The sequence below is a fragment of the Anopheles coluzzii genome, chromosome 2 (assembly GCF_943734685.1).
Source record: "Anopheles coluzzii chromosome 2, AcolN3, whole genome shotgun sequence".
NCBI lineage: Eukaryota > Metazoa > Arthropoda > Insecta > Diptera > Culicidae > Anopheles > Anopheles coluzzii.
In genome coordinates, this window is record NC_064670.1 from 28,772,851 (window position 1) to 28,788,771 (window position 15,921).

Sequence of the window (15,921 nt, forward strand, 5' to 3'; positions counted from 1 at the left end):
CGGAGGCTTTAGCGTTAGAGCTGCCTTTTCTCTTCCACTCCTGAACGGTGGGCTTTGCTGGATACTGCTGCTTTTACGCTTCATTTGGTCCTTTTCGCTATGTTATGTGTGTAGATGTTCTTGTATTCTGTTTTGGCACACTAGCACGTGTTTCGGATTTTTATCCAAACTGCAAAATCCCAGTCACGGTGTGCTCACAGCACACTACTAGCGGGCAGGCAGGTCCTCATCATGGCTAGGAGGCAATAAAAGTTAATTGTGTTTTTCCCTAGTGGACGACCTGCTTTTTGCCGCTGTCCGTATGTGTCTGTCGGTGTGTATGTTTGTGTTGCGAAGGTAGAACTCGGTAGAACATAAGCTGTATCCAGTACGTGCAACATTATCTAACACACTCTGGTTCAAACAATCAGGTTCCGGGTGAGACAGATAGCAAAAAAAGAAGACCCGAGCTCCACTAGCAACCCCACGGAAAACTGTTAATGTCACGTACGAAAACTAACGTTATCCTTCCTTCCGGGGCGATTCAAGCAGCGAACTGTTTTGTTGGAGCACTACTCTCTACGGATTTTTGCTTTTCATTTGCGAACAAACGGTGGGTGCGATGCACTGTGCACGTTTAGGATGAAGAGAGAAACTTTTTCCCGCACATTGTGTTGTAGGGCAGTGGTGCTTTAAATGAATAATAATGAAGTTTTCTGAACATGAAACAGATCCTCTGTCCGGAAAGTTTGGCTTGCATCTCGTCGGGAAAAGTTTAGATTCAATTTCTGCTTTCGTGTTCTTCAAAGCGAACTATGTATGCAAGTGTATCTATTTATTTTATAGATTCAGGATGATGATATTTTATATTTATCAGGTATTTTCTAATTTCAATACTAAATCCATTAAGTGCTAGATCCTCTCTCCCAAACGTCGCTATTTATTACACGTGCCTCATCATGCACCCGACGGGAAATTCAATATAATCAGCATAAATAAGGCAAAGCGAATGGAATAACGATACCATTAATCATGAAGTAGTGGAGAATAACGAAAATACATCAACAGCAATCCACTGCACTCGGCTCTACCGGCACCCGCCCCCATCGCTAAGCACCATCTAGTAATGATTGTAATGACCATAATGCTTGCACCAACGTAGCCCAGCCTGATGGAACGCGTACGGTGAAGCATACGATCGGAGGAAGAGGACGGAAAAAGGAAAGAGTACTAAATTACACCCTCCTGTTTCGTTGGGTGACACATCTAAGACCTCGGCTGGTGCGCGAGACCCAACTAATGATAGTTGCTTTTGATGTACCCCTTCTCTTTCTCTCTCTCTCTCAAACGATTGTCTGGCAATGTGAGAAGTTAGATGACGAGGTTGCGACAATCGACGTGCGGCCGGTTTCTCGGTCAGGGTCAGCACGATGACAAGAGCCACCGAGCAGGCCCAAGCCGTTCTAACCTACTAGCCTACTGTCTTGAAACTCGACCCGATGACTAGGTTCGATCGAACGGCCGTCGGTGTTGGCGCAGCTGAATTGAAGGTTGAAGTAAATTAAGTTAAAGCTGCTCAACGGCAACAAGAAAACAGTTCCTCTTTCAATGTGATGATGGGGTTTGTTTTTTTTACTTTTATTATTATTGCAATTGTGTGTTAATTGCTGTATTACGTATAATTTGTGCAATCGATCGTATAAACAATCAAACAATAGTTAGAAGCAAGGTTTATATAGCAAAAAGCACATCTTGTTCGTTTTTTTAAAATAAATCTAACGTTTCAACCACCACCATCAGCGATGGTGCGACATTTTCAGATGCTCCCGCAACAAGTGTCAAAAAGAATCGAGCGTTGTTCTCGCAGTCCTTCGCAACCCGAACCCCAGATATTACTTGGTGTCGGACTTTGATTCGATTCGATAATGAAAACGAACAAAGCGAACTGTTTGTTTCAAGCGCGTTCCGTATTTACATATATGTAATGGGGACAGCAATCGGGGGACGAGCAATACGAGCAGCGAGAGAGAGAGAGAGAGAGAGAGAGAGAGAGAGAGAGAGCGAGAGAGAGAGAGAGAGAGAGAGAGCAGTTTTGGGTAAAGGGCGAGCTTGAGCGGTGTTTTTTATTTCTTATTCTTCTATAGCACTACCTTGTTGCGACACTATTTTTAGTACCGAGCAGCTCGTCGGTCGGGTCGAGAAGGGCATCAGAAGAAGATGGGCAGTAAGATGGGTAGACCGCGGGCGCGCGCGCGCGTGCGATTGTGACCGGTACTAATTGCGTTTGTTTTCTGATATTGCAGCCGTCGTCAGCATGAAGATGCGACGTGACCGAAACGACAACCGGCGCTACATTCCGCCCAAGGCAGCCGCCCAAAACCGGTCAACGAGTCCAAAACGAGCACGAAACAGAGGGCCACAAAACCGAGCTACGAGGCGGGCAAGAATGAAGCAAAAGTAAAAAAAAGCTCCTTCTCGACGCTAATAAAATTTGAATAATAAAAAAACACCCGTAGCCCTCCCCGAATCAAGTCCAAGGTCTCGGTGGATACGGTCGCGACCGTTGATTGCGTCAATGTTCGTTAGTTTGACGCGTGGAGAGCTCGGGAAGGGGAAGGGGGAAAATGCATGGAACAACAAAAAACGTGATGCGGCATGAGCACGGCCAATGCACATTGTCACTGGGCAAAAGTTGTGTTTGCCACGCTATCGTAGACGGTGGTGCTGCACTTTTCGGAACACCGGTAGAAGCCAGCGGAACAGAATGGAAAAAAAACCCGCCGAAAGCTTATCCGTCACGTGTACGTACGTACGATGACTGCTGGTCGTTTGCTTTTCAGTGGAAGGTACAAATGCAGCCTTGCAGCTAACGTCCTCGATTGGGATGGATGCGTTTATAAGCATTGGAGATGCTTCTGGTACTGGGAGGACGTTTTGTTCTGTTTGTGCTCGTTACGGCGGAAGATGCCTGATGGATGCTTTTTGACTACAACCTAAAAACATCTACAAAACTACAACCATTTGTTCAACAATAAGCAACACAAAGTTTTGCAAAAAAACCAATTCAAACCAATTTGTCAAACACTTAGACATTTAAATCAGTCCTACAATAAAGACGCTTCGCGTGAGGGATTTAATTGCAATTTACGTCATAATCTGGGTGAAGCAATAACATTGAAACCACATCGGTCAATTGCTTGCCTTAAACCGCTCTCATAAATCCACCCATTCTGTACAACTCCCAAACTCTCAACAGACGCTCTTCTGGCTTCTGTTTTACGCAATGGAACACTCAATAAACCGTGCCCAACCGTGGGTGCAATGTAAAATGCCATAAAAGTTATGAGCAGATAAAAAACACACATAATCATACCCCCAAGCAAGGTATGCGGTGCATGTTTTTTCCCTTACCCATTTGGATAAACATCACCAGCATCGATATTACCGGGGCTTGGGCGACAAACGATCGCTTGAAAACGGGGAACCAAAACGCGAGGAGAAAAAGCTGTTCGTGCCACCAGAAACGAATTGGAAACGGAGCGTTATCAAATGATGGCTTGAAACTGTTGATCTTCCGTTTCCGCATCAGCACACAGTGGGTGATGGTGAGTTGAAAAGCTCGACAGTAAAAGTTACACACACTCCCTGTCCGCGGTTCGGAAGTTTTCCCAAAGTTCTACTGTGCCCGCCAAACCCCTTTCGCAATCGTTCGGCTGTGTCGCTGAGTGTTCCAGCGATGCTGATAAGCGATCGTGCCACAGGAATGGAAGGGCGGATTCAATGTGAAGGGTAAAAAATAATGTAAGGTGAACACAGCATCAACGCTAAAGTACGCAATAAAATTCATTGCAAGAGTGATTGAGACAGTGGGAGAGAGAGAGAGAGAGAGAGAGAGAAGTGGAGAGATTATTATTCGGTGCCGGTGGTGAGCTCAACCGACCGAATATCCGACGATTATGATTATTATTGAGACCATACGAAAGGGTAACTAGGCACTGCCAACGGGAGTGTGAAACGGTGATAATGGTGATGAAGTTTGGAAAATGATTGCCATTACCGGAGCATCGGGGTGGAGTGTGTGTGATTGTGGCCTTTTGCCGTTGATTTGTAACATTGAGCGACTGGCTGGCTGGCATGTTTGCACTGGCGGCAAAGTGACACATACGCGCGTGTGCGGGTTCGGTTGATTTTCGCTTTATATTGTGTACGTGTGTGTTACAACTTTCTGTCGCTTCTTGCAGATAGGCAGAAACGGAAAAAACTTTTACACCAAATTCTCCGAATCCAATGAAATCAATAGAATAAATGAAAGGCACACTGAACCACCATTATATGCTCGACATCATCTTTCTACCATCACCGATAATGATTGCGACCAAAGTTTCCCTCCTTTACGGGTAAAGTTGTACAAGCTGATGTGTGTACATAACTTCCATTGCCCGAAACGTCTGTCGTTAATGACAGCAAATTAAAAGCATTTTTTCACCGAATACTAAGTTACGGGAACAAAACGCAACTTCAATGCACGGTGTCACTTTGCGAACCATACCAAGTTTAAGTAATAACTACAAGCACGTGACACAATTGTTCATTGGGAAAGTGTTGGTGTTGGAAACATCAACAGCAAAGTTGGTGAAGCAGCTCAACGTACTCAACGACTAAGTGTCTAGCCGGAGCGCCTTTTCAGCTCGGCTCTTTGCTGCAATGCTCATCGTTTGCCGTATGTTTATGTTTCGATTTCTCCCAAAAATGTGCCTATCATTTGCGATCGAACGATCGATATTGCATGCACACGTGAAGCGGTGCACTCGGCACAGTTACACAGGGAACAACAAAACGGAAAATCAATTGCCAGCAATTGAGCTCAATCTGCGGGGTATATGAGAGGGCAGAGAAAATAGGCCGGTTGAAAACAGTGACACACTTAATTTAATAACAGTGCAGTTTCAAACTAGTCATGAAGCAATAGGGAGCAATTTGGTGGTTAGATGTAGAGATAGCTGGAAACATGATTTAGATGCCTACCGGTGAGGCCCACCTCAAAGACATCATTTCTATTCTTGACCAGTCGCCAAACCATAATATTGGAACCAAAAACTCTGCATCAAGAGATCACATGTAATCAGTGAAACCAAATTAAAGTAAAAAGTTCAGTCAACGCATGGCCGCCTCGCTAACCAAATGGCTAGCCATTTCCTACATACTTATGCTTTATTGCAGTGTCATAAAACGTGCCAAACCGCTAAACGCTTCTTGCGTCGAATCTTGCGCCGCACGAGCGCAAATTTCATCGAAAGATTCGCCCGGCCCCTTAATGTTGACACGCCATCAAAAATTAAATGCACATGCAAATTCTGCAGCAAACGGTGCGAAAAATAAGCTCCAAACATTTTTCGACCGTGCCGCGTCGTTTGTGTCTGCGGTGGTCTGTGTTTGCATTGCTTTTTTTGTCTGCGGACAGTTTTCATCTTTTCGACGGCTCAAATCTCCCATCACGACTGACTGGGTGTATCCCGCAGGTGAGGCGGCGATGCTGATGTTTCAACCATGTCGATTCCATTTGCCTGATGGCTTTATCGCGAAAAACTCCACCACTTCGATGCGTGTACAGGGCACGTGAACTCGCAAATGCGAAATGCGGTGCACGAAGATTAAGAAAAAAAGCAACAAAATAAAAACATTGCCAATACCCGAGACACATAACCGAGCCGCGTACACCTTATTTTTTATGCGCTCGTAAATGTTACTGGTTGGGCGCGTTATTATTACTTTTATTGCACGGGCCCAGCGACGGAGTTAGTGAGTGAAATCACGCAGGGCGCCGACGGTGGACATGCAGACGAAGAGGGGAAGAAGCAAGGATGGACCCGAGTCTGCACACACCGAGAGTGCTCCCGACAACGAGGTGAAGAAAAATCTGATTTTATGCTCACCCGGCCATGCTGACGACGGTGGCGGCAATGGCGCTACGCGCGTGAGGTGCGGTTAGAATTGGATGAATGTTTGGGCATAGAAGAGGGAATTATTTTTAGAGCGTACTCGAGGGCAACCAGGGTCCGTGTGGAGCGGTGGAAGCAGCGCTGCGAGAGTGACGATCGTTCTTGTCCTCGTGGTTACGAGTGTCCGGTAATTGTACACATCATGGTGCAGGGATGATGGGGCAAAAGATGGGTTCTGACGGGTCGACCACGAGATGGTGGCGATGGTTTGGTTGTGATTTTTTGTGCTTGATCTGCGATTTTATTCGTGGTATGTAATTACGGTGATAACTGTTACGCATTTTGAAGCGGAGGAAGCAAGCAGATCCTCGCCCGCAAATGGCTTGACCGGTGTATAATCTTAATACTTGTAAATCCCCGTTCGCACGTATTTAAATCCACTTCCAACCATCAAAGCAAAAACTGCAGTTAATTACACTCATCAAGACTCGCTCGGTTGGAAAAATATCGCTTTTATGAGCATCTAACAGGCAGTAAAAGTGCCAAGGGAGAAAACAAAAGGGAAACTCCTATGTACTAGCCCGTTTTCTGCCCCGCTGCTCGCTATGGTACTCGGGCGGTGTGTGAAATTCTAACCCTCCCGCTGAACTTAACACCATTGGAAGCAAATCAAACAAGAAGAGCGTTACATCCTCCATATTAACGCTCGGTTGTTGTTGGTTTTTTTTCTCTCTCCCCAATTCCTGACAGCAACTCTACTTCTCAAGACTCTATCAGGCCATTCTGGCCCATATTGTGTGGGCGAAGGTGTCGGACACTTGACAGGATCGCTTCAGCATTTTGGGGGGGGGGTGAAGAAAAGTTAGATACGGTCGTCTGCACCAGCCGCCTTCCCTCTTGAAACCATAGCTGCTCATACGATCATGAAATGGTGTTGCCGAGGGTAAGTGTTGGTTCGATTGCAACCGTCAGTATCTTCAAGTTTCCAGATGCCCAACGGGTCCAGAAAACGATCAGAAAAAAAAAAGAAACCCTTTCGTTCGTGCGTGTGGTAGGGAAGATCAGAGAGAGGTTTTCATTTTATTCATTTTTTGTTGTTGTTGGCTTTACTTGAGAGTGAGCGGTGAATGAGTTTAAGCATTCGTTTGATGGATGGATGAATTGCACAAGACGAACGGGAAACCACCCATCAAGCCGGCAGATGAAGCTATCATACAGGGGGTGAGTCCATGGGATGTGTGTCATGCTATTAAAGTATCTTAAAATGAGCGTCACTTCTGGCTCATCGTATTGCCTCAGGCCATGCTCGGGCGTGTCGTTTGCCAGCCGATGGATGATAATTGAAATCACATGTTTCTACTATGCTGCCGTTTGAGCAGTTCTTTCCGATGTAAAGTGTGTGCTCCAAAGAGTGGTTGGTTCTGTTTAATTGGTCACAACTGAATGAAGCTCATCTTTGATCAAATTGTAAACGCTTTAGCTGAATGAGAGCTTCTGAAAACAGCAAACATTACTAATTGATTCACCGTACGGAAGAAGCGAAAATGGTACCTCGTTTGTAGGTACGTTTTACCAAAAGTTTAACCTTTTCAGAGCCATCAAAGTGTCGTAGCTGTGCGGATTACCGGGGCGCCGCTTTGCCCCCGGTGACCCATTAGAACACCTTTAGAGGATTAGATGACGCTCTCAGAACACACATATATATAAGGCAAGAGACTAACAAGATGACGTTTTACGAGCCACTTCCGGCGTATCCCAGGTCTCCTAGCGATGTGATGTCGGAAGGACAAATCACAACCGGTTTATTGCACTGACCGGCTCATGACCATTGGTGAACTCTGCTGTTTTTTTTTATGGCGCTTCGCTCGTAGCGCGTAGAGCATATGACACCAGCATAAGATGTGCTTCCCCTTTGGGGGTCAGTTGATGGACCGACGTTTTTGCGAGATTAGAGTGCGTGTCGGACCGGGCACACTTTTTTACTCACTCTACTACACTCATAACATACGGGGGATGGATCGTAAAGATTTCCCGCAAAGGTAAGAGTGCGCGCACAGACGCACAGCTTCCCGGCGCACCCGACCGTAGTTGGTGAGTAGGTGTCACTCGAGGGACCGTACGGGATAGGCCAACACACGACGCCACTCGTCGAAGAAGTTGCCGAGACTAATGATATGAAAATATTTACACATCATCAGACCCGAATGCCACTCCATGGGGAGCTGCCGGCGGTAGTGGTGGATGTGGATCGTCCGGTTGCTTAGCAGCGTTGCTTCCCTGGGAAAAGGTGAGGACGGGTTACTTTCTTCGGGAGAGGAAGGAACCAAAAAAGAACACACAAGCGCGCGCGCAAACACGGATGAAAGTAGTGGGGCGCCTCGGAAACGCAACTTCTACAGAGCGGTGTGTCTTCCCCGTGTGTGTGTTGTGTGTGTGTGTTTGTGTCACACGTCAGGGCAATTCGCTCTAATTAGTCTCCCGGTGGGGTGTAAGTATTATGGTTCAATGATGATGGCTGCATGTTGTTTTCGTTTGATGGATCACCGTGCAGAAAGTACTTCGGGAGATGCTCACGAGAAAATATGGGCTGGGGTTTTTGGTTTCGTTTTGATCGATTATCAACCTTTATTGCGATGAATAATGAGTGCGTTCAAAGAAATTTGATACGAATCCATAAGCATTACGAACCATTGCTGATGTACCTTAGCAGTGTGTATTGATTTACCATTATCCCATTAAAGATATTGATGTAGTCATTAGAGAATTTAGCTTTAGTAAGGTTCAAAGTATTAATTACAAATTTAAATATCCCAGCCGTAAAATAATATCCCAATGTGTGTAAATAATACTACAATAAAAATAAAATGTATGCAAAAAAGTACAACACACTCTCAAAGGAAAAACTGTATTCTTCAAAGCAAACTCCAAACAAACTGATCAAACAGCGAGGCACCTAATATCATGCACGTACAGCGTTTGGTGAAAAATTATTGCCACATAAAAAACCACCATTAAGCCACGCGCAGGTTACAAAGCCAACCAGCGACAGACGGTCCTCCAAAGCAACGAGCCTCTCTCCCGACAGCTGTATTCCGTTTTTGCATGCGAGGAGAAGTAAATTTATCGTCGCTTTCAAAGCCCGACCAACACTACGGGGGCACGGTGTGTACAAATTTCCGGTATCACTGTTGCCTGTTCACTAGCCTGTCCCTAGCGCAAGGACGTCACGTCGACCGATCCAAACCTTTTGGCTCGATTCGCTTGTGTAGCATATTCTCAAGCACTACTTCTCGGTTGAAGTCATCGTCCCCCATCTCACCACACAAGGGGCAGCAGGTAAAAGCGTACGAAGAAAGTACACCTTTTGCTCAGCGAGCTAGAAGCGAGGACGGAAGTTTGCTCTAACGGAAAGCTTCCGACACACAATAGCAGCACAAAATGAAGCCGAACGCCTGTGTAGCCTGGGCAGAAATCCCACACGCTCTCTCGCTGCACCGTTTGCCGTGAACTCACAATCATTGATCCGTTTCCGAGGCTGTGGCTGAGCACTGTTCGGTGCAGGGTTGGTACGGGTTATGTCGGCAGGCATTTTGGTTTTCGCTTTATTCATGATTTACCACCGGCAGCTCCACTTAAAGCACTACTGGTGGGTGTATGGTGGGTGGCCGGATTGTTGCCCGAGCAAAAGATGAAGGCTTAATAGTGCAGGACCTTCTTCTCGACTTGAAAGGACCCGAAAGTGATCCATCCCGTTCAAGTACGACGCCACACCGACACATTCACGGCTGGCAGAACAATTGCACACACACATACAGACACAAAAACGCTTTCTCTAAAATACAGGAAGTGATTAGAAGCTGTACGAGTGGAAGGTTCCGCACAGGATGAGCTGACTGCTGAGATGGGTTTCCTGCAGCATCTGCAAGCCATGCGAAGGTTTTGTACCGTGCTGCCAGGTAAGGCACGACCCGGTTCGTCAGCAGAAAATAGCAGTAAACCACAACAACCACCATCTTCAGCCAGTGCCGATGTGCTAATCTGAACTATGTGGGAGTGGGTGTGTGTGTTTGTACGGTGTGGGATGGGTTATGTGTCTATTTTTAAATCCCTTGTTGGTGTAGACGCCTGATCTCGCTTGTGACTGGCGAGAGAGTTCCTACGTCCAGGAAGTTAAAGATGCAAAGGTTCTGGAAGTGGGAGCTCTTAGTGTTAACACTCCGATCGGTGACAGCCATCGTCAAGCTGTCAGACCTTTGCGAAAGAGAATGGAGCGTCAAGAGAACGCATGGAGGCATTTGTAACCAATGGGGAGGGCGGCGATGCAGGAATTCGATCAAATTGTTTTTCACACTATATCATTCGAGGTGTACGCTTTTCTTTTTCGCTGCAATAGAACGTCTCTGGGGGTTTTCTTGGTGGATTTTGAATGGAGTGTATTTATGTGCTACTTTTCATTCCACAAAGAGAGAGAGAGATAGTAAGAGAAAGAGAGAGAGAGAAAGAGAGAGAGAGTAAGAGAAAGAGAGAGAGAGAGAAAGAGAGAGAGAGATAGATAGAGAGGGGGGAGCTTAAACGTCACCGGAAACAGGATTCAAGCAAGCGGAATTAAATTTCCAATATTCACAACATACTTCCGCACATCCGTGTCAGAAGACTTATAAGAAAAATAGGGAAAAAAGACTGGAACCTTGATATAGGACACTTTCAATTGTAGGAAAGCCCAGAAGGAAACAAAACAACATCCAAAGGAGACAGACAGGAATTAGCGTCTTGTTTTTTGGTGCTGTCAGCGAGCAATGGAATCGACATCAATTTCATCAAACGAAAGCCACCATTTATCGCTAAAGGCAACCATCATAAGAGTCGTAATGCCTTCCAAACGCAGCCTCGAGGTCCGCAAACTGCTCGATGGAGTGGACTATTTTTATCTATTTGTTTGGCAATCGTGTAGCACATTGGCGTTTGATTTGCCCACATAAATCAGCGAACGAACGAAGCGCTCGTGAATGGAAATACCTCACTGAAGCACTTGCCCCCTTGTTTGTGTAAACAAATACAACGCCATTACCGTGGGCAGGGCGGGGGTTTCATCTGCACTGTTCGTGATAAATGGGCACCCGAAGATACTGCAATTTGTTATCGTTTGCGTTTGGGTTCGGAGTGAAAATATGCTCATTAATTTATGCTTCTTGCAGTACCAGCAAGTGGGGCCAGTGTGCGAGAACGCGTTTATTCCCTGTTAAACGCATCGTTAACCTAGTGAGCAAAGGCCAAACCATATCTTTTTGTAAGCAAATTCACACAGTTGTTAAGATGAAACAGACAAGATTTGGTATCTCTATAGTTTATTGCAAATGTGTAAGAGTTAGTCCTTCAAAAGATGTTAGTTTTTGTCGATGCAAAAACGCGTAGTAATATCATAGAAACTGTGAGGTCGAAGAATCGCATCCTGCACGAGAGTGTGTCGCACTAGAACAAACACTGTGATACGATTGGTAAGCAAGAGGAATGCTTTCTATTACCTTAAGCCCAGTAATCCTAATCCTTTGAACAAACCGATTGCACCGAACGAGCGGCTCATGAATGGTTGATGATTCAATTTCATCGTACGAAACACCGAGTCGTAAATATTTGATATGGTTCCAAGAAGATGTGGTTGGATTCTTTCCACAATCTGGCTTTACCGCTGAGTAGGAGTGTACTTACAAAGGAGCTATACTTCTCTTTAAGGAAGGTATTGGTCAATGTCGAAAACAGTTTGGATGATGTCTATTTCTGGTGCCTTTTTCACCAATTGCATCAAGAATTGGCTATGCTTAAGAGTACACAATAAAACAACATTACTGGTACCTCACTTTTCAAAATAACATGGGCAAAATAAAGCAAATAATTGCATTTATAAATCCTAATAATGCTGCGGATGCAACGCAGTTGCGCAAGTTAACGTGATTCAATTATCACTAAACCAGTTGGACTGCCACGTGTGCTGTGCACCTACAGCACAGCAGTGCGCTAGACGTTTGGCTCAAACATGAAACTAATGAGCCGCAACAAAAACCGGACCACACCACAGCAATCGCTGTCAAGGCGGACGGGGACCATGGTGCCACCACACTGCACTGCACCGCACTAACCAGACGTGTTGCAGTAACACGCCGATGAACGACGATATATTGACCATCGGGGACAAGGCCACACGGGGTGGAAAACTCTTGCCGTCGAAGCTTTCCGGCAGTCCGGTGGCAGCTTCTTTCTGCGGCACGACCAAACCGACCCATTCACTGGCCGAATACATCGAGTGTAACCTTCAGAGGGGTTGAGGAGCTACAGCGGGTATGATGCTCAGCTGCTGTTGCAATGTGGTGTGCTGCCTGCCGAGTACTGTTTGCAGTGAAAAGCTTCATTCCTTCGTGTCAGGCATTAAAAACATGCTAACGTCGCATTGGCTCAAACTGGCAGTTACTGCAGCAGGATGGACGGGAAGCAAGCTGTGTTGAGTGTTTGGGTGAGTAGCGCTATCCTTAAGCACGGTAACGGATAACTGTTTGAAGCTTTTTTGGTATGGTGCATGGTAGAGCCGTTTGAAGTTATATTTAACTGTGTTGGCTGTGGTTGGAAATATTTATTTACAAACGTTACAGTACAGTGATTGAAGTATCGTGGAAGCGTCTTTTTCTCAAGAGACTACAGCAAGAAACAATTTAGTTGACTATCCCCCTTCGTTTCGGCACACAAAGTAGGTGAAAGATAAATACCAATTATCGCATCCGTCCCCTAAAATACGCTTGCACGGTGTTTGCTCCGCACTGTTGAATTTTCACCTGCCACCGTATCTAACAACGATTGGGGTAGCTTTAAAAACCACGCATCGGCAATTAGTCGCTGGTCGCACTTCATTGAGCATCGTAAAACGTTCAATGTTTTATTGAAGGGCAAGAAAGCAACAAAAAGACGAAACGCCCTGCATGAAAGTGGTGCGGTATCGCACGGAAACGAGAGCACGAGAGCGAGAGCGTTTTATTTAGTTTTGGGCCGCGAAAATGCGTACCAAGGCCAAGTGGTCTCTGCCACCCTTTGCGGCGTCGCTTTACGGTGCGTGTGCGCGGGCGCGCACTTAACCTTCTCCTCTCCGCGCACCTTCCCGCACCGATCGAACGTGTTACGGGCAACCGGAGCGAGGCAATGCTCGGCGGCACTTTAACGGTTCGCAGCACATACTTGAACTGTTTCGCAGTTCGTTTTACCAAGCATTGGCATGATCGGTGGAATGATGGGCAGGGGTGAATTGGGTGAAATTCTTTTGCCAGTAGTGTTGTTTTTGTTGTTACATTCTAACATTGTTTCTGTGCGCTGACTAACGATCGATGCGCAGGAATGTTGTTAAATTGAGTAAGCTGTCTAGAATATTCTTTTTTTTTTACTTAAAGATAACTTTCATGAGATTTTCAAGATGTCTTAAGCCTAAATCTCAGCCACAAGTGTGATTTTAATTAAATTTATCTCACCTAACCTTGAAATAAAACTATAACCAACCATCGTAGAAGGTGCAGAAGCACTGCAGCTCGATCGTCGCATTGCGCAAACTGTAATTGATAGACAAACACGACACACAGACAAACACGCTCAGTGTGCCGCGGCTGTTCTGTTTGGGCTTCGGTGACATATACGACCGACAAGTCTGGCGACAATGTGAAAAATCAAAACCGGCGCTTGTTAGCCGAGCCGAATTAGGTGCGCACAATGGTTGGTCGACCACAAGCATAAATCACCGCCGCAGCAGACAAACGGAGCCAACTAATCGTCAATTTATGGGGTTGATCTCGACCTTAGGCGTGCCTGTATCGACGGGGCATTAGAGAAGTGGAATTCGTTCCACTTGTTCATGCCGAATTGGGGTTATTAAGGAATAGTACACGAAACACAATTTCACTACAGACAGTGCTAGCAGGCGACAAACTGCCCCGTCCTGTGTGCCGTAGTTCTGGCGCTTCTGCAGGTGCAGTGAGTAAAAATGATCCGGTGCTAATGTATAGGTTGTGTTGTGTGCGGTTCTATTTGCTCAGAGAAATCACGCCTTACACGATGCGAACACTTTCCCAGACCTACAAGTACACAAAAAAAAAAATAAATAGCGACGCTAAACTCCGTCGCTAAAGCAAAACTGTCCCACATGGACACGGCAAACGGGGAAAGGTGATGCTCGCGTTCGCGGTATTGACCATTACAAGCCGAAGGTAGCAGAGCTTCTATTTTTACAACAGTGCGTACGACGAAATTGCTACGTCTCGTTGCCACGGGTGATCGCCGCTCGGCTGTAGGTGAACCGAATTCCAAACGCCCGGGAGAAGAGACTCGCCACCCCAGACAAGGGGGTTCGACAGGAATGGTCGTTTTCTCGGTAATGCTGTTATAATAATTATTTCACTCTCTTTTCTACCTTCCGCCCAGACGAATGCCTTCGTCCGTGCAGCGCTTACGGTAGACGGAAAGGAATTTCACATTGAAGGTGAATTAAAAGGGTGCGTGTTGTTGGGTGTGTTGGGATCTTGGGCGCCCAGTTTAAAGCACCCGAATAAATTGCGAAGCGGGCCAACATGCGTGACAGCGGTGGGACAGCGATGTGACGGTTGTCGAATAAATATCGCTTTATCGCACACTTGTTTGATAACGTTGCGGAGAAGAGATGGTAAGTTAACATTTCTTTGCTGAAAATTGCTGGCAAACAGTGTTTTAAAATTAGAAGTCTGTTTGATTGGTTTACCAGCGTCTTGTGGCGATGTTATGCAACTTCAACAGTCAGAGCCCTTGATTTTGATGATAATTTAATTGTGACCAAGCGTCAACATCCGTAAGCAGCTTGATCACTGCATGAGCACAGCTTGTTTGTTTGGAAAACTAATGATGATTTCGAATGATTAATACGTGCTACGTGTGTCTCACGGGGGGCTAAAATTGCCAAGGCGAATGGAAAAGTGTGTTGATAAACAATAGTACTGTTTGTTTACACGAATTAATTGGCATAACTTCTACGTAACGAAGGCTTCAACAGCTGCTACAGTGAGGTGTTTGTCTTTTATTCTACGCGTCTGATAAAACAAAAACTTCAATATTCCACACCAGTATCAAGTAATTGTTGTCCGATTATTTGACTCTTTAAGCTACTTTTTCCTCGTTTTCAATCGTACCGACAAAGATTCCGATTTTTCTGACACCACGTTGAAAGCAGACCATTTTTCATGTCAAGCGTGCGTAACATCTTCAGCTAGTGAGGTCGAAAAAAAGTACCACTCGCATTAACGCGGCCTGGCGGCTACACACCCGGATCATTATCACATCACAAACATTCGTTCGCGTTTTACGCAAATGAGACTGACCGAGAGGGACGGACAGAGAATGAGCAGCACTCCAAACGAAAGGGAAGCGGCATCATCCAGCCAGCTCCTAGCTCTGTGATGCTGATCTGTGCAGCCATTTCCATAATCTGCGATATTTATGGCCTGGCATAGGCATAGCAAAAGCCAATGGCGAAAGCCTTTGCGAGTGGCCGGTTCTAATGCAGTGCGTGGAAGGTTCGTAGACGCCCTTCGCCCATTGCACCCTCCGCTCGTTGCAGAACAGAAAAGTGAAAATAAAACCTCGGCAGAACCATTCCACCAGAATTCTTAAGAGTAAATGTGGGAGGCGCAGTGCGGTGTTGCTTTTTCCACCACGTGCATCTTGCTCCTTCTTTGCGATCGTCCTACCTTCGAACAGTTCCATTGCGTGGTTCAGTTGTGTGACCGTCCTGCTGGGATCAATGTGCGCATCGGGGGACTTACCTGTGCGGCGGGTGTTGAAAAGAGAAAAAGAAGAAGAAAAGGAAACATTAGACGCGTTTACGTAATCTGCTCGCGGTATTCCGTGTCTGCTCTATTTCTTCTACATCTATGCCACGGTTCGGTTTACAAAAATAGCAGGTGAATGAAAAAGGTAAGGTACGCCCTGCTTGTGTGCTACTGTGTGG

The 15,921-nt window shown here is 45.9% G+C and overlaps 1 protein-coding gene across 23 annotated transcripts in view; it reads right to left on the reverse strand.

Moving 5' to 3' along the window:
- LOC120949698 (RNA-binding protein Pasilla) overlaps positions 1-15,921 on the reverse strand; it is a 75,358-nt gene that overhangs the window by 14,129 nt on the left and 45,308 nt on the right. For 19 of the 23 annotated variants that reach the window (XR_007452074.1, XM_049606769.1, XM_049606768.1 and 16 more), the window contains one exon: positions 15,662-15,736. The exons of the other annotated variants lie outside the window; for them this stretch is intronic. Coding sequence is in view for 18 of the 19 variants with exons in the window: in XM_049606769.1 (XP_049462726.1) it covers positions 15,662-15,736 (75 nt within the window). In the remaining variant the exon portion in view is untranslated. The remainder of the gene's footprint in view (positions 1-15,661; positions 15,737-15,921) is intronic. 23 annotated transcript variants of the gene reach the window in all.